We start from the raw sequence: 19339 nt of genomic DNA, 5'->3' as shown, positions 1-19339 counted from the left end.
CATGGGAGTCCAGTGACATAGCCATAATGCCAACTGCTGGTCCCCTCTAAACTTCGGTAGTATTTTAGAATACAGGTGCTCCTCAACTTACAAAGGGCCTGCATCCCAATAAGCCCATCACGGGCTGAGATCCCTGGGAGCTGAAAATGCATTTAATACACCCTCCCTATTGAACATCAAGTTTGGCCTGCTCTACTTTAAACAAGGTTGAAACACTTGGGGCAGGCTCAAGTTGGGCAAAATCATCTCACGCCAAGTCTGTCTTATAATAAAGTGTTGAACACCTCATAGAATAGATTGAACACTGAAAGTGAAAACCAGAATGACATGGGCACCTGAAGGACGGTTTCTACCGACAGTGTATTGCCTTCACACCACCATAAAGTGGAAAATTGTGAGGCTGAACCACTGTAAGTTGGGACGATCTATAGCTGTGTCTGTCTGTGTGATGATCTCAAACTACAGGAAACCTGCAAATTTTCTTAAAGAGCTCCACGAACCTTTTGTTCCCATGATGTCCTGTTACCACAGAATACTTCTGTGTATTTCCAACAAATGGACATTCTTTTTTTCATTAGAATAGATCCATCAAAAATGAAATGAATATTAATTCTTCACTACCATCGAAACCTCACAGCTCATTCAAAATGTGCCCACTGTCCCACTGAGTTCTTTTTACAGTGGGACCAGCAGGTGGCATAGTGGGTAAGGTGCTGGACTCTCACATGGCTGGATGCTGCTGTTCGTGTCTGTCCCGGACCCAGCGGCTTGAAACTCATGCTGGGTGTGTGTGTATGTATTTCCAAAATCCCAAGAGGGGAATGGATAAGAAGGGACTGCAGTACAGCCATCCCCCTGGGGGGGTGATTTCTTGCTTTCTGTCTCTGTCTCTCCAGCGAGTGCATGCCCTCAACAGCAAAAATCTCTTAAAAAAAATAATCATTTAGAGCAAAACTAAACAATCTAGTCCAGAATCATGCCATACCTACTTGTCATGTCTGTATTACTAGCCAGGGAAATTCTTCAGTGACTCCTTCAACTCTCAAGATTTTTAGACTTTTGATGATGACAGGTTATTCTGAAGACTGTCCTACAATGTGGGCACGTGAGAAAGGTCCTCAGAGTTAGATTCAGAGTAAGGACTTCCTCAGGCTTGTACAGATGTGACACTACGCTCTCCCCGGGGCAGCCTATTGGGGGAGGACGATTCTGGCCTGTGCATGACTATGATGTTTCCTTTAGTCACCTGGCAAGGGGTGTGTGCCAGGTTTTTCCACTAGGAGGATACCCTTTCACTTCGTGATTAAGAACAATTTTGCAAGAATGTATTTTGAAACTGTAAATATCCTGTACATCATCAAACTTTCATTCTTCTTGGGAAATGGTTTCCACATAAATATTTCATAAACAAGGTAAATATTTCTCTCACTGGCAAATATGGAAGAATACTTGGACAAGGGTTTGAGATATAGGTCTTCCTGAGTGAGCTGATAAACCATTCACCATGTGTGTATCTATCAAATTGTCAGAAAAGTCATGATGCATTTTTGCGTAGAAAAATATGTCGTGGGGCCAGCAGGTGGTATGGTGGTTAAAGTGCTGGACTCCCATGTGGTCAACCATGGTTTGAATGCTGGGCCTAGTGGCTTGAAACTCATGCCAGGCATGTGTGTGTCTGTGCCTAAAATCCCGAGAGTAGAAGGGAGGAGAAGGGATTATGGCATGACCATTTTCCTGGGGGTGGGGGGTTACTTCTTGCTGTCTGTCTCTGTCTGTCCAGCAAGTGCATGTGTCCTATAGCAAAAATCTCTTAAAAAAAGAAAAACACATCATGGCCTTCCCAATCATCTAATTTATTTATTTATTTATTTTTTGGAGAGGTTTTTGCTAAAGGGTGCATGCACTCACCAGAAAGACAGAAAGCGAGAAATGACCCCCAGGGGGATGGCCACGCCGCAATCCCTTCTCATTCTCCTCTCAGGATTGTGGGCACACACACACACGTGCCTGGTGTGAGTTTAAGCCACCGGGTCCGGGACTCAAACCGCGGTCGACTACATGGGAGTTCAGCGACATAGCCATTACACCAACTGCTGGTCTCAATGACCTACTATTTTAAACCCAGGCCATTATTTTCCAAAATGTCGCAGTGCAGTAAGAATATTCTTTCTTCGCATTTCACAGCTGAGAGAGAAGCTAGTTTCTGCAGGGCACAGCCCACCTCACTTCTCCCCACTGTTAACTCAGGACCTGCAGGAACTGACCCCTGCTGTCTCAAGCCAGTCTCACCGTGGAGCACTCGCCCACTCCCTTCCACGTAGGGGCTGCACTCCACTAAGGCCAACGTTCCCTTATCACTTCCTTGGACCATTTCATTCACACCCCTCACCTCTCAGGTCTCAGTCGACATTTCGCTTCCTTCAGGAACTTTTAGTTGACCCCTCCAAGTCTTAGTACTGTTTCCTGGCTCATCATATCCCTTAAAATATTGTGTTTGAACTTTGAGACTCTAAATTCCAAGAGGACTGAAACTGCGACTTCAATGATTTAACTAAAATTTTAATCATTTAACTAGAACGATGGGAATGCATGTCATCCACTTTCGGTTCTTCCGTCTCATTCCCTGCCTCCCCCCCGTAAGTAACGATCACGGACTCTGTGCTTATCATTCCCTGCCTGCTTTCAGTCATCATTGGCCTATTTCCCTTTCTGTCACCGAGCTTAGCCATCACTTAGCATCCGTCTCTGCTAATTCTAACACCTGTGTCACCTCAGGGCTGGCCCCCATTAGCTGCCGTGATTCTCGAGACTGTCACATCTCCTTTTCCTCTGTGGGCTGTAAAATCCTGAACACTGAATGCTACACCGTGGAGAATCTGGATTCTGCTGTGTTTCTCTAGTAGGTGTTCATTAAAAAAATTTTAAAAATTAAACAGACATTTGATTTTGCTGGATTCAAACCACAACGTCAAGTCTACTTGTGGGTGGCAGCTCAAATCTCGGTTTCTCTGGTCTGTGGCTGAAGTATCGCATCCATCTCGTACGCGCATGGTATATTCAGGACCATTCGGATATTTATAAATAATCAGGGGCTACCTCTCTCTGGCCCTCTTTTTTTTTTTTTTTTTTTAATATACTCCTTTACACTCTTTTGGTTCTTCAAAGGTTGTGGATTTTCTGCTGGACTTCTAGCCAACTCATGTTACACTACAATGGTGATGTACCCTCAGATTAAAGACCTAAAGACATAAAACTTGGAAATTTACTCAAAGCTGCTTCCTTGTCTATTTTCATCAGCATCTGTGTTCTGGTTTTTTGTTTGGTTTTGTTTTGCCTTTTTTTTTTCCTTTTTAAAATATTTTTGCTATAGCACATGTGCATGCTCACCAGAGACAGAGAAAGAGAGAAATCACTTGGCAGGGGGTATGGCCACACTGTAATCCCTTCTCCTCTCAGGATCCTGGGCATGCATAAACACGCCCAGTGTGATTCTCAAGCTTCCGGGTCTGAGACGAGAACCGCAGTCAGTCATGTGGGCATCTAGAACCTTAACCACCATGCCACCTGCTGGTCCCAGAATCTACTTTTCACTGGTGTCTAGTAGCTTCAGTATCTATTTTTACATGCTGCACTCAGTTTGTGCTTGCTGTCTACAGGAGGGTCCATCTAAAGCAGAACTGGGCCATCATCTATGATATGAATTCTTTTGCGCTGGGAAGACTTGCTTTAGGGCCCAGCTCACAGCTCAATCATGTATATTTTCTGTGTGTGCTGACGAAGACTGTGTATCTCTAACACACACATCTATGCGAATTAAACTGTCCATTGTCTTATCAAGCCTTTTATATCTTCAATAATTAACAGTATTTGAAAGCCATGTGACAAAGTCTTCACTACGACGGGAGGTGTCAATTCCTCCCTCAGATAGTCCATGAGTGACGTTAGGAGCTGGTGATCATGACGAGGATGATATCTCCCTACAACTGCTGTGGAGAGGCCGTTAGAGTCATCACCTGGCCCGTGTTACTGTGTAAGCTCAATTCTAGATGTGGCTTTGAGAGTAAAGCTCCAAGCTACTCCCAACACCCCTTAACCGCTCTCACCTCATTTAAATGAGCAGTGTAATAGGTAACACTGCAGAAAGACGGCTGGGTTGGGATTCGGGAGACCTGAACTCATGTCCCAGTTATATTGGTAACAGGCCATAAAACTTCTGCAAGTGATGCATCCCACCCGGCTTCCGTCTCTCTCCTCTGGAGGCCTTCTGTCCTCACTGTAAAATAAGTGGGATGCACTGGACCAAACGCTGTAAGGCTTCCTCTCCAGTTCCGACACTCTCGGTGCCAGGAAGAGACATGGTATGTAGGCATAGAGCTCGCATCTCTGAGGAAGGGGAAGGCAAGGTGTCCCGGGACAGGCTGAGGAGGGGCCACGTGGTGAGGACAGACACAGACGGGAGGCAGCTGGCATCAGGAAGGGCGCCGTCCCCTGCAGTGCCGACGCAGTTCTGCTCCGCGTACTCCCCGGAGCCGGAGCGCTCGCTCCTCGCATGGAGAAGACAACGGCGAGTGCGAGATCCAGGCCCTGCTGCAGTGATGAGACCCCAATGGGCACCAGGATGGCTCTGCGAGACGGGGTGAAAAGTAGCCCTGCTGTGAGGGTTCATTAGATTCTCTTTGTTTGTATCCCAGGCTTTCTTGTCACCTTCTGAAGAGTTCACCAACAGCTTCTTTCATTCAACAGTATCGTATCAATTATTTAAGGTTTGTACATCACTTTTCAATTAACGATCTCCTTGGCTCCAGAAAATACATACACACATTTATCAGCGTATTCTTTAAATATTTCATAAAGAACAGGTCACTATGAATTAAAAATAAGACTACTAATTAAATATTTATCACCTTTTAAGATGTAATAAGACATCAAGAAATGATAAAACTTTTAATTAAATGTTTCTTCAGCACATCCTACCCATGTAACAGTATTAAACATGCATAAAATTAGAGCCCAAATGCTGCTTTGTCTCTTTCTTCTACCTAACGAAGTGAAGACACATCAGTCTGGCTTAAGGAGAGGAAGGTGCGGACAGGGACTCCGGAGGCCAGGTCCCCGCCGTGGTTCTACCACGAGGTAGCGGTGTGGGCCGTGTCCACATCCCGACCTGCGCGTCTGCGTCCTGGACTATCAGCTCTTGTCCCCCGGAAGCCCATCAGTCTATTTCCACAGCACTCAGCCGTGCCTTCACTGCTCCATTCTTTTCTTTTCTTTAATAGTGAAGAACGGCATAAATTTACCCTCTTACCAACTTTTAAGCACTTAATGTTACAATACTGTTAACTGTACATACACTGTTATAAAACAGATTTCTAAATCTTTTTTTATCTTGTGGGACCAAAACTCTATGCCTACGGGACAACTCCCTGTCCCCTGCCCTCAGTCCCTGGTGACATCGCCCCGCCTTGTGCCTCTGTGAGTCTGGCTGTTTCAGGTACTTCACACACGTAGGACCATGCTGTGATGGCTTGAACGTGTCCCTCCAAAGTGCACGTGGTACAAATTCAGTCCTCAAGGCAACAGTGTTGAGAGCTGAGACTTTGAAGAGGTGATTCTGTCGTGATGGCTCTGTCTTTAGAAACGAATTAATGTCGGGTGTGTGCTTATTATTGCAAGAATGGGTTTAATGTAAGAGCAAGTTCAGCCTTCTCTCTCTCTCTCTCTCATTTGCTCTCTTGCCCTCCGCCTTCCACCAAGGATAACACAGGAAGGCTTTGCCAGAAGAGGGCCACTTGATCGTGAATTCCCCAGTCGTGGAAACATTAGGAACAGTTCCTTTTCTTTATAAATCGCCTCACGCACGGTGTGCTATTACAGCAACACAGAACAGACTGAGACGCACGCGGCACTTCTCCTTTCCCGACCGGCTTATCTGACCTAGCGCCATGCCATCGACTTCATCCGTGTTGTACCACCGGACAAGCTTCCTTTCTTCCTAAGGCTAAATAATATTCACTGAGAGGTGAGCAGGTGGTGTGGTGGTTCAGGCACTGAATTCCCACATGGCCGACTGCGGTTGGAGTCCTGGACCTTGTGGTTTGAAAATCACGCTGGGTGCATGTGCATGCATGCCCAAAATCCTGAGAGGAAAATGGAGGAGAAGGGACTACAGCATGGCCATCCCCCTAGAGGGTGATTTCTCACTTTCCTTCTCACTGCCTCTCTCTGGTGAGTGCATGAACCCTATGGCAAAACCTAAAAAACAAAGAAGAGAAAGAAAGAAAGAAGAGAGAAAAGAGAAAGAAAGAAGGAAGGAAGGAAGGAAGGAAGGAAGGAAAGAAGGAAGGAATTTTGGTCCACATATTGTTCTTAAGTAAGTGTCTCTGTGGAAGAACGAGAGCTGGGACTTCCTACTGGGCCATCCTTCTCTTTTTAGAAAAGTTTATTTATCTATAAGAGGGAGGATGGTGCCCCTAGACAAGGTCTTGATGTCACGATCATCCCCCCGGCCCTGTAGACAGTTGTGGGCACACCCACGAGTGGCCCAGGTGTTGGAGCAGATCCGGGCGAATCCAGAGGCAAATCCAGAGCCTCCCCACACGGCCTCCAGCATTTGGAGCAGTGCCCTTACTTTCTGACCATGAGGCTGGGTCTCGTCTTGCTTTGCCTTTTTCACTGGCTGTTCTCCATACTGCCTTCCAGTGTGTGTGTCTACCGTGCTAAGGGGACATCTGGACGCTAGAGGCCCAGTGTTTGTGCAGCGGATTGATCTAGGCACAAGACAACGCTGGATTTATGTAAAGGACGAATGAAGAAATCTGCTTTAGCATACTGCAAGTTTTCATGCTTTCAGGGAAGACAGTACTGCTGTGTTAAGCTTTCATTGCTATGGGAAAACTGTCCACAATAATTGATTTTACAGGTCTCCGAATACATTCCCCAAGAGCTTATCCTAAAAAAAAATCGTACTTTGTATCTACATTGTAAGAAAAACCATGTACTTTTCCAGTGCCGCATTTGTTAATGTGTCTTTCGTAAAAAACTGTAACTCAGGGTCAGCAGGTGGTATAGCGGTTAAGGTGCTGGATTCCCACATGGCTGGCTATGGTCTGAGTACTGGACCTGGCAGCTTGAAATTCACACTGGGCATGTGTGCCCTATACATGCTATAGGGCATGTACGCTTGCCAGAGAGACAGAGAGACAGAGAGATAGAAAGCGAGAAATCACCTCCCAGAGGGATGGCCATGCCGCAATCCCTTCTCTTCCATCCTCCTCTCGGGATCTTGGGCACGCACGCACACGCGCCCGGCATGAGTTTTTTAAGCCACCGGGTCCGGAACTTGAACCCCGGTCAACTACATGGAAGTCCAGTGACCATTACGCCATCTGTGGGTCCCATAATTAGTTTCTTGTGTGCATTTCTCCCCTCTATTTTTGCTGGAAAGCGTGTTGATGACTATTTTATAACCCCTGGTTTAAGGGGTAGTAACACGTTACTGGTCCATATTTCAGTTATGCCTACATTAGAACCCATTAGCAAGAAAAATGTAAATGCATTCAAGTAGTCTCCAGAAAGATGAAGATCACCCTCGCCAGCCACCTACAAGCAGAAGACACATCACCCTCTGTCCCCTGCCACAAACCCAGTCACGCAACATCAGAACTGACAGCTACAAAGTAAAAAGCCTGAAAAGAAGGAACTGAAAACACCAAGAAGCGCCACAAATAAGGAAAGGAGGGATAAAGCGCTCTGGGCAAACAAACGTCCCAGGACCCCAGTTCCAAACGGAGCGAATTTCACTGAGCAGAATAAGCAGAGCATGTGGCGTCCACTGATGAGAGGTAAAAAGCTTTCCTGCAGGTCAGGAAATCTCGAGGCCCTAAGAGTGGAGTATCAGTCACAGAAACCTGGGCTTCCGAAGACGGGGAAACGAGTGAGGTGTTCAGAAGTTCCTGGCCCCTGGCTGGCTGAATGAACAATAGCTATTTAGGAGAGGCTAAGAACGAGCTCACAGGCCCCTCCTTTGTGACGCCCCAAGCAGAACCACCTAACACCTTCCTCTGGGTTGGCGGCCATCATGCCGTGTCCTGCATGTGTTATGGACCAAGTGTCCATGTGTTCCCCAAATTTCCATGTTGAAATCTGAGCCCAATGTGATGACATCTGCAGATGGGGCCTTCAAGGTGTCACTAGGTCATCAAGGTAGTCCTCTCACTAATGGGATTAGTGCCCTAAAGAAGAGCACATGAAGATAAAATGAGGGACCAGTAGTTGGCGTAATGGCTATGTCGCTGGACTCCCATGTAGTCGACTGCTGTTTGAGTCCCAGACCCGGCGGCTTAAAACTCACGCCGGGCACGTGTGCATGTGTGCCCAAGATCCTGAGAGGACAATGGAGGAGAAGGGATTGTGGCATGGCCATCCCTCCTGGGGGGTGATTTCTTGCTTTTTGTCTGTCTTTCTGGTGAGTGCACGTGCCCTATAGCAAAAACCTCTCCAAAAAAAAGAAAAAAAAAGATAAAACGACAAGTCGGCAGTTTGCAACCCAGAAGATGTCCCCTCAGCAGAACCCAACCCCGGTGGCACTCTGATCTTGGACTGCCAACCTTCATAACGGTGAGAACTAAATCTCCAGGGTTTATCAGCCACTCAGTCTATGGTGTTTTGTTACTGCGTTCTAAACTATAACAGTTATGTCCTCTGTGTATCTGTCCCCACTCCTACACAGGAATTTGCTAGGAAGCTGGGATTGTATCCTGTGCTTCTCCAGAACTGAAATCAGTAGGCACTTAATCATTATTAAGGGGAGGATAAATGAGCTCCTGCATATGACTTCTCCCAGCGAGAAGAGTTTCAGAATAGAAAAGAGTGAGGCTGGCCCACGGCCTGGTAGTTAGGAGGACCGGCTCCCACATGGCCAACGGTCTCTGACCCGATGGCCTGCACACCACACTGGGCACTTGTGGGTGTGCGCAACGTTCTGGGGAAATGGAGGAGAGGGACTGTGATCTGACCATGCCCCATAGGAGGGTGCTCTCTCCCTCTCCCTCTTTCTCTGTGGTGAGCGCACGTGCCCTCTGGCAAAGTAAAAACGGGGGGCAGGTAGGAGACAGAAAAGTGTGACGAGCCAGGACAGGAGATTCTTTCTGTGAGTGTTCATGTTCATTCCTTCCCTTTCAAATGCCATTCTCTTTTATTACTTATTCTGTTCAAAGTAATGTCTCTTAATCCATTACCAACATTGAATAAGTTCACAGAGAAAGTTCTTCCAGATAATGCAGCATGGAATGACGGGCCACCACAGAGTATGTTTTGTTTTTTATCCTTACATCAAAATCATTTAAAAATTAAAAAAAAATTTTTTTTAGTTTTGCTATAGGGCACATGCATTTGCGCGTGCACCAGAGAAAAAGACAGAGAAACAAAGTAAGAAATCACCCTGCAGGGGGTGTACGGGATGTGTGTGTGTGTGTGTGTGTGGGGGGTATGACCACACTGCAATCCCTCTTCCTCCATCCTCTTCTTGGGATTTGGGGCACGTGTGCCCAGCATGGCTTCAAGACACTAGGTCCAGGACTTGAATTATCAGGTGGCCACGGGATCCAGCCATCTAAGCTCCATGCCACCTGCTAGCTCTGAACTAACTTTAAGCTAACAAATATGTTGCAAAACTAGTGGAGTCCCTCTCATCCAGTGTTGCCTACTGTTTAAAATCTTACAAAATCACAGTGTAATTATTAAAAGGAGTCAATAAAATGAATTATTCTATAGACCTGGCTTGAATTTCCCAGGTTTTCCACCTACGCCCTTGTTTCTGGTCCGGGCTCCCACATTACATTTCATCATTGTGTCTTAGGAGTCTCCTCCACTTTGCAACCATTCTTTCCGTTTTCTCTGTCTTCATGATACTGTTATAAGTACCCTGTGGTCACTGTGCCAAATGTCTCGCAATCGAGTTTGAGAGGCTCAGGTTTGGCTCCCAGTTCTGTGATCTGTCTACGTGGCCGCAGGGAAGCCGGCCTCTCTGGGACCTAAGTTTCCTCATCTGTGAAATGGATAACAATATTGATTTTATTAGGCAGAGAGATGGAAAGCGAGAAATCACCCTCAGGGGGGGTGGCTACAATCCCTTCTCCTCCATTCTCCTCTCAGGATCTTGGACGTGCATGCACACACATCCAGAGTGAGTTTCAAGCCGCCAGGTCCAGGACTTGAACCGTGGTCAACTATGTGGGAGAGTCCTGCGACATAACTATTATGCTGGTCCTGAATTTCTGAGGCAGTTTCTTGCTAAAATGTTTATCCATATTTTAATGCATTCTTTTATAAATAAAACTATATATAATTCAGCCTTTGACTAATGGCTCACTGTTACCACCATGAAAAACCACTGCCGTGCTGCGTAACCACCCTGGGTGTGCATCTTTGTTCTCCCCATTGCTCCCCTCTCATTGCCCCTGTGCCTGCCTGGAAGGGCTTCGTGGTTTCCCTCTGGTTTTCAGCTTGTGCTGTGCAGGGGTTCCCCTGTGCAATCATACTAAATCTACTACATGCCAGCCTTATGAGACGTTACCTCTGTCTGCGTTGGTTTTATCACTAGAGGGAGAAATGGACGAATAGCTCATTGTCATTCAGTGTGACCCATTATATGAGATATAATGCCTGGGATCACACGAGAAGCCTACTTAACCTGGACTTGGGAAAGTAAGTCATGCTGGGGGAGATTTCATGAAGATGCCATTACGCCTCAGTTAAGGTCTGCAGAACGTGTTGGAATTAACCAGATGGAGGAGAAAAGGACCCGAAAGGCACGCAGTGTAAGGACGAGCTATTAGAACGGCGTGCTGAGTAAACCAGCTCTGCCGAATAAATCTCCTGCTGTAAACCTGCAGCTTGATAGCGATGCTGTGCCAATCCCTCAGGGGCTCAGAAACTCCACCAGGAAACTCCTGGCCTCGGAGCTCTGTTCTGGGGGCTGCAGTTGACAGAACTAAAACTTCGGGCATTATTCTGAGCTTGCCTCTTTCAACACCTGCGAACTGATGTCAAAGGTAAAGGGACAACTGCCCGTTTGTCCTCAATTCGAAGTATAACAAGTTTGCCCTTTCTGACAAAGCAGTTTCTTTTCTTTTTTTTATTTACGGTCGAAATGACCATCAGAAGAGTCCTTTTAACTTGGCAGGTAAGAGAGGTTTTGAGGTCCTTAGCTTCGCTCTCTTCTGGGGTACTCGTCCCCCAGGGTGTAAAGGCCCAGCTGATCCCAAGACCCAGTGTCACCACGCAAATGTGGGATCTGAGCAAGTGTTACCAGTGTGCTATCCATTAAGTGTTTGAGCTCAAGAGACTCCAATACGGACTCTTCAAATAAGGGGTTTCTCTGTAAGGCCTCATTTTACTCTCCTAACCATCTTCCTTCCCTTTCACCTGGAGACTAAATACACCAAACTCTTATAGTCCGTCTCCCCACCCCGCCCCCAGGAACACTTCTCCAACCTGAACTGCTTCTAACTAAAAGCAATAACATTTCATACCGTCAACTGGTGTATCAGGAGGTCCATTAGGAAGGTAATCTTGTTACTAAACAGAACATCAGTGCAGTTTTCTGAACAGTTATTGCAGGTGAGGTTGTAAACATTGATTGCATTGCAGAGAGACCTAACAGAAAGAGAAAAACAGTGTTTGTAAAACCTGAGCAGCTCTCCTCCACACAGTTAAAATACATGACAAGGAATGGTACAAAAGCAGCGCGCGTGGGAGGGGGGCACTCTGGAAAACAGCCAAACTGTTAGGCCCAGGGCATCGCGGCAAGGTGGAGAAGCTGGCGGCTCCCGTCCAAAGCCCAGGGCGCACGCGTGCCTCATGCTATGCTGTCCTCTGACTACTTTCCTTTAAACATTTCGTGATGATTATTTTTGAGTTTGCTGTAGGGCACGTGCACCCACGTGTGAAGCCAGGTCTGGGACTCAGACTGCAGGCGGCCACGTGGGAGCCCAGCACCTCCTTCACTACGCCACCTGCCCCCCCATTATTTTTCTCTTCACGCAGCTGCAGACAATGGACACATATTTACCAGTCTTCGATCATTTCTTTTTTGCTTAAAATTTTTCTCCTTTATTCATGACAGAGTGAGGGTATACATATGGGAGGAAGACAGAAAGAGGGCCAGGGAGGGAGAGGGCCAGGGAGAGAGAGGGGCAAGAAGGGAGAGAGAGGGGCAAGAAGGGAGAGGGCCAGGAAGGGAGAGGGCCAGGAAGGGAGAGAGACAGGAAGGGAGAGAGACAGGGAGAGGGAGATGCCTCCACAGGGCCAGGTCACACCACGACTCCCCTCTCCCAGGTCCCTGGGCCCTGGGGTGTATACCCAGCTGGGCTAGGGATTCAAACTGCAGTAACCACGGAAGATCTAGCTCCTCGAACAGCGCACTACCACTGCACTGCAGAGCTATCTTCCAAGCCTTTAAGTTAAAAAACAAACAAACAAACAAACAAACAAAAACACATTTTAAAAAATAATTCTTAGTAATCTAAGGATATCTATCACCCAGGAACTTTGGTTCTTCAAATAATACCCAGAAAAGGGGTACCAGTCTTCGATCATTTCTTTTTTGCTTAAAATTTTTCTCCTTTATTCATGACAGAGTGAGGGTATACATATGGGAGGAAGACAGAAAGAGGGCCAGGGAGGGAGAGGGCCAGGGAGAGAGAGGGGCAAGAAGGGAGAGAGAGGGGCAAGAAGGGAGAGGGCCAGGAAGGGAGAGGGCCAGGAAGGGAGAGAGACAGGAAGGGAGAGAGACAGGGAGAGGGAGATGCCTCCACAGGGCCAGGTCACACCACGACTCCCCTCTCCCAGGTCCCTGGGCCCTGGGGTGTATACCCAGCTGGGCTAGGGATTCAAACTGCAGTAACCACGGAAGATCTAGCTCCTCGAACAGCGCACTACCACTGCACTGCAGAGCTATCTTCCAAGCCTTTAAGTTAAAAAACAAACAAACAAACAAACAAACAAAAACACATTTTAAAAAATAATTCTTAGTAATCTAAGGATATCTATCACCCAGGAACTTTGGTTCTTCAAATAATACCCAGAAAAGGGGCTCTGTCAAAGAGGCTGCTGCCAGACCTCCTGGTCCAGGACAGGAGCAGATGATGACGAGGGCACCCAGGCTCTCCTGGGAGGGCAGACCCGCAGCACCCTGGGGCGTGAACACCGCCCCTCCACGGGGGCTGCTCGGATGTGGAGCCAGAGTGGCCGTGCAGAGGAGGGTATCGTTCTGGAAAGCATAAACCGGTCTGTGCGGGCCCGAACAGTTAACAGTCAAACTGATAAAAGAAAGGTTTTTCTCTAGGGGGTTAAAAAGTGACAGTCACTGTTTTTAAAAAAACGTGTAGAGCAAGAAGCTCAAGGCCACGGCACTCTCCTGGGCGCTCTGAAGTCTGTGACTGCAACCTTGCCGGAACCAGCCTCTGCTCTAGGCTGACTGACGCCATCTCCCGCTTCAGTCCTAGGTAAAAACGTTTCCAGTACCTTATCACCAATCCTCTGGGACAGTAGTTCTTTTTTTGTTTTCATTCATAGAGAGATTTTTGCTACAGGACACACGCACTCACCAGAGAGACAGACAGAAAGTGAGCAATCACCCCTCAAGGGGATGGCCACACTGCAATCCCTTCTCCTCCAGTCTCCTCTTGAGATTTTGGACACACATGCACACATGCCCGGTGTTAGTTTCAAGCCTCCGTGTTTGAGACACAAGGCCGCAGTTGGCCACGTGGGAGTCCAGCGACGTAACCAGTATGCCATCTGCTGGTCCCAATAGTCGTTCTTAAAGTGTGATCCACAGACCTCACTTTGGAACTTACTAGAAATACAAATTCTCAAGGTCCACTCCAGGCGCAGTAACCCACAAACCCTGGGGCTAGGCCAAGCACTGTGAGGGTTAGCGAGTTCTGCAGGTGAGTCTGCTGCATGCGCCCACTAGCGCCATCAGGATCTGAGCCCGGGCTGCACACTGGAATCACCTGCAGAACGAGGCCGAGATGCAGTGGCCCTGCGAGAATGCAATGCTCTGCTATGCTGGAAGCCGGGTGGAAGACTGGGGTTTGGCTCTCAGGCTGACCTGTACACATAAGGGCCAATGACCCTGGCTGGCTGAAGGCTTGTGAGGGGTGGAGGGGTGGGGAGGAGATCGCAGCTAGGTACTGTAGAGATCATGAAACCCTGTAGAGGGTGCTTGTCCGACTGTCTCAGATCCATCACTCACTCACTCGCTCACTCACTCACTCACTCACTCACTCGACTGAGATGCCCTGGCAATGCTTCTTGGCACCAGACATCCAAACAGTTGAAGAGCTCTATGGGCAACTGTGATGTGCAGCCAGAGCTGAGAACTGCAGGTATAAGAGCCACTGCCCGAACGCCAAAACTTCTGAACGCCTGTGATGCTGCAGAATGTGCGAGGTGGGCAAGACGGACCAGCTCCCGTCCTCACAGGGCTGGAGCTCTAGCGGGGAGGGACGGCGGAGGGCCTGCGGTCTCTGCAGTCAGCTGCTGGTCTGACAGAGCCGTGTCCTGCTCCATAATTTAAAGGTTCCTGAACACCGACACAGGGAGTACACCGGTTTAGGCAGAGACGCTGGAATAGATACATCTAGTTCAGCATCTCGGCTGTGCCAGTGAGCTATTTAACACCGTGGAATCCAATGTCTCCCCTATCAAACAGGATAATATCTAAGCTTCATATGACTGTCTTGAGAATTAAATGAGATAACAGATGGGAAGTCCTTAGGACAGCGCCTAGCACAGGCACAAACATCTCTCTACAGTCCCTAGTGAATAGTATCCCTTATTAGGGCTCTTTATTATTTGAGTGGCTAGTCTTATAATTAGGGTTGTTAATCCTATGCTTACTGTGAATAAGGTACAGATGAAATGGGAATACGCTGAGTCAAACTGAAACATGCTATGGACGCTTCTGTCCCGGACAGTAATGCGCAGTGCTCCCCAGGATTCCGGGCCATGCTGGCATGGAGGATGAAAGGACTCTAAGTTGATGGGAGCCAGCAGGCGACTTGGCTGTTCTGGCTCCCTCATCCTCCCTACACACCGAACAGAAAAACCTTGGCCCACATTGTGACATGTTGGCTGACGGCTCTATCTAGCAATCTAGCAATTCCGTCACAAACGTAACTTAGTATCATTTGATAACATCTGTCAATTTTCAAGAATGATTTTCTTTGTTTTAAGATTTTTTTTTTTAAAATTTGATCAGAGAGAGACACACAGAGAGAGGGAAAGTAAGAAAGCAAGCAAGCCACCAGGTCTGGGACTTGAACCATGGTTGGTCATGTGAGACTGTCCAGAGCCTCAACCACCATGCCACCTGCTAGCCCCATCAAGAGTGATTTTCTTTTTAATTTAAAAAATGACATGTATTCATCCATAATAAATTTTGGAAAGAGAAACACAAAGAAAATTTTCTACCAAGAGAAAATTTGGTATTTGTACTTCTGATCTTTTCCCTATTCTTATATACAGTTAAATCTACACATCCACAGGTTCTATATCTGTGGGTTTCCATATGCACATTCAGCCAACTGCAGATAAAAAATATTAGGAAAACAAACAAGAATTTAAAAAATCACTAAAAATAAAAAACTCAATTATTAGGACTGCTTACATAGCATTTACATTATATGAGGTGTTGCAAGTAATCTGGAGATGATGTAAAGTATACAGGAGGATGTGCATAAGTTATAAGGTTACATGCAAATATTATGCCTTTTTTTAAAAAAAAAGATTAATTTAATTAAGTTAATTAATTTCTTTTAATTTGTCCAGAGAGAAGGAAAGTGAGAAAGCAAGCTGCCAGGTGTGGGAGTCCAGCACCTTAACTACCATGCCACCTGCTGCCCCCTATTATGCCTTTTTATATGAAGGACTTAAGCATCCAAGAATTTTGTATGTGTGGGGTCCTAGGAACTACACGCCCTACAAATACTGAGAGACAATCGTGTGTATGACTGTACCTATATCTGTATGTGAATATATCTAGTAATATGGACAACTCTGTGTGTGTGTAATCTACCTAATAACATATGATGAACAAATGCTGGACCCAGCCCAACTCGGTTTTTTTAAGACTTATTTTTTTATTTATTCACTCATATATTTTAATTTGACGAGAGAGAGAGAGAGAGAGAGAAAGAGAGAGAGAAAGTGAAAAAGCAAGCCGCCAGGTCCAGGACTTGAACTGTGGTCAGCCATGTGGGAGTGTCCAGAGCCTTAACCACCACGCCACCTGCTGGTCCCCCACCTTGGTTTTCTTTTGTAGAGAGGTTTTTGCTATAGGGCGCGTGCATTCTCCAGAGAGACAGAGAGTCAGAAAGTAAGAAATTGCCCCCAGGGAGGGTGGCCATGCCACAACCCCTTCTCCTCCAGCCTCTTAGGGGTTTTGGGCATGCACGTACATGCACTCGATGTGAGTTTAAGCTGCCAAGTCTGGGACTCAGACCATAGTTGACTACGTGGGAGTCCAGTGACATAACTATTACATCATCTGCTGGCCCCCCAACTCAGTTTTTAAAAAGAGCAGCAGAGGCCGGCATTTGGCATGGTGGTGAAGGAGCTGGCCTCCCAAATGGCCAATGCAGTTTGAATCCCAAACCTGGCAGCTTGAAAATTATGCCAGGCACGTGTGTGTGCACGCCCCAAACTCCAAGAGGATAATGGAGAAGGGACTGTGGTATGGCCATCCCAACAAAAGACTTTTCACTTCCCCTGCCTGTCTCTCTGGCCAGTGCATGTGCCCTATGGCAAACAAGCTTAAGGAAAAAGAAAAAGAACAGAAGGCTTTCTTCAAGCAAAATTGTATTCAGAAGTTTCCACTACAGAATGGATATAATCAGAGGTGCTCTGGCTGAAGCAGGAGTGGGGACCCCTATCCTGCCCCCTCCTGTCAAAGAGCCTTGATGGCTCCTGAGAGGTCTGAGAGCGTGCTCCCTGGAACAGTAGAACTACTGAGCTACGATATAACTAGAGCGCAACGTGGTCCCTTTCTGAATGGCTGACAACCACCACAGTCATATGCCATGCCACCCTCTTCCACTGTCCCCAGTCTCACTGCAGGAACAGGTCCTTCCAGAGACAGCCTGTACACTTGCAAGACTCCCCCAGCCCACCCCACCTTACACACCACTAGTGTATTAAAGATTAGGATTTTGAAAGTGAGTCAAAGACCTATTTCTGCAGCTCCTGCAAGGTTTGAAATGCGAGGCTTTCCCGCGGCAGCTTTCCAGGGGCCATTTTCCAGCTTTCTGGGTGTCAAGAACCAGTGGGGTAGGTTATGCAGCTCAATTCAATTTCCTGATCTCTGGTCTGCAGCTTGAAATCCCCCATCTGTGCTCTCCTGGGTGTGACCGACAGTTGTGTGTGGCATTAGCTTATTCCTGTCCTCACGTGTGCCAGCCTCAGGGGGAGCAGCACCCACAGTGGGTCTGTTGGTATTTTTTCTGGAGTCAATCTAGAAGTTGTTTCCTGATTTTCTAAGACCCTAATATCTCACTGTAAATTTCTTTCCCTTTTTTCATTTTTAAAGAATTATCTGACTTAATTTTATTATTATTATTATTTTATTTGATACAGAAAGAGAGGAAAGTGAGAAAGTAGGCTGCCAGGTCTGGGACTTGAACTGTGGTCAGCCATGTGGGAGTGCAGCTCCTCAACCATGACACTACCTGCCAGCCCCCATATATTTCTTTTCTGATTATGCTACTTAAAGTGAGAAATACTATCTTTTTTTTTTTAAGGCTGAATTGTGTCTCATCCTATGGATACACAATTTACTTCAACCAATTTCTTATTCTTCTGGTCCATTTTTAAAATGACAAATAATGCTGATTTTATAGAGTTCCGAGTCGCAAATCACGGGGGTAAGTTCCAGAAGATTTAAATTAGTGAACAGGCTATGGGGTATATCACATGGTAGATTCTGGAAAACTCAAGCACAGAAGCCACACTCCCAGGGCTGACACCCCGTGACAGAGAGGTGAACCAGTCTGCTGAGGAGGACGGCAAAGCACCACATGTCACGGGGAGCCCACCTTGACTCTGGACACTGGATGTGCCTGCAACTGTCAAAGACGAGCTGAACGGCATTAACCTCGGAGTGGGAAGTAAAAAGTCTTACTTCATTAGCTTCGGTGTGGGTGGGTGGGGTTCTAAAGCCTTCGTCACGTACCCGTGTCCCAGACACAGTGAAGACTGGGAAGCAAAACGTTGTCATCTCAGGTTCTAGAGTGGGAGGGCCATCTAAAATGCTTGGGAACCCTGCCAACCAGACAGGCGGCGGCAATGCCAGACACCTTAACAGTGCAATCTACGTGCACAACAGCTGCTGCACGGATCTCTCCTTACGACTTGACAGGGCTTCCTTAGGACGCATTTCCAGGACGGATCATTTGGGTCAGAGAATATGAATGTTTTTAAGGCTTTTTTTTTAATAAAAGGATTTTATTTTATTTATTATTATTATTTCTAATTTGACTAGAGAGAGAGAGAGGGAAAGTGAGAAAGCAAGCTGCCAGATCCAGGACTCGAACCATGGCTGACTATGTGGGAGTCCAGTGCCTTAACCATCACACCACCACCTGCTGGCTCCATTTAAGGCTTTTTTTTTTTTGAGAGGTTTTCGCTATAGGGTACGTGCGCTCGCCAGACAGATAGAGAGACATTGAGACAGAAAGCGAGAAATCGCCCCCCAGGGGGGGATGGTCTCGCTGCAATCCCTTCTCCATTCTCCTCTCGGGATCTTGCACGCATGCACACGCGCCTGGCGTGAGTTTCAAGCCACCGGGTCCGGGACGCGATCTGCGGTCGACTACGTGGGAGTCCAGCGACATAGCCATTATGCTAACTGCTGGTTCCCCATTTAAGGCTTTTGATAGACACTGCCAGATTCAAACTGCCCTGCAGAAATATAATTTTAAGCCAAATCAACACTCCCTGGAAAAGATTTTCTTCATGTTTTTACCAACACTAGACAATTGGTTAAAATAAATCTTTATCAACTTGACAGTTAAATAAAATGGCATTTTGGGGAATAGCAGATAACCTATTGGTTATGTCACTGGACTCCCACATAGTTGACTGCAGTTTGAGGCCTGGATATGGCTGCTTAAAACTCACGTGAGTGTACATGCCCAGAATCCTGAGAAGAGAGTGAAAGAGAAGGGACCGAGGCCTGGCCATCTACCCTAGGGAATAACTTCTAACTTTCTGTCTTCCTCTGTCTCTCTGGTGAGTGTGCACCCTATGGCAAAAAGCTCTCTCTCTCTCTCTCTCT

The 19339-nt window shown here is 46.9% G+C and overlaps 1 protein-coding gene across 2 annotated transcripts in view; it reads right to left on the bottom strand.

Moving 5' to 3' along the window:
• The window catches only part of SCAPER (S-phase cyclin A associated protein in the ER), a 278443-nt gene that overhangs the window by 75267 nt on the left and 183837 nt on the right, over window positions 1-19339 (bottom strand). For both annotated transcript variants that reach the window (XM_006142594.3, XM_006142593.2), the window contains one exon: window positions 11532-11655. In XM_006142594.3, coding sequence (XP_006142656.1) covers window positions 11532-11655 — 124 coding nt within the window. The remainder of the gene's footprint in view (window positions 1-11531; window positions 11656-19339) is intronic.

Source organism: Tupaia chinensis, unplaced genomic scaffold (genome assembly GCF_000334495.1).
Source record: "Tupaia chinensis unplaced genomic scaffold, TupChi_1.0 Scaffold000078_1, whole genome shotgun sequence".
NCBI classification, from domain to species: domain Eukaryota; kingdom Metazoa; phylum Chordata; class Mammalia; order Scandentia; family Tupaiidae; genus Tupaia; species Tupaia belangeri.
Note: the sequence above shows the minus strand (reverse complement) of the source record. Positions and strands in the feature narration are given on the sequence as shown.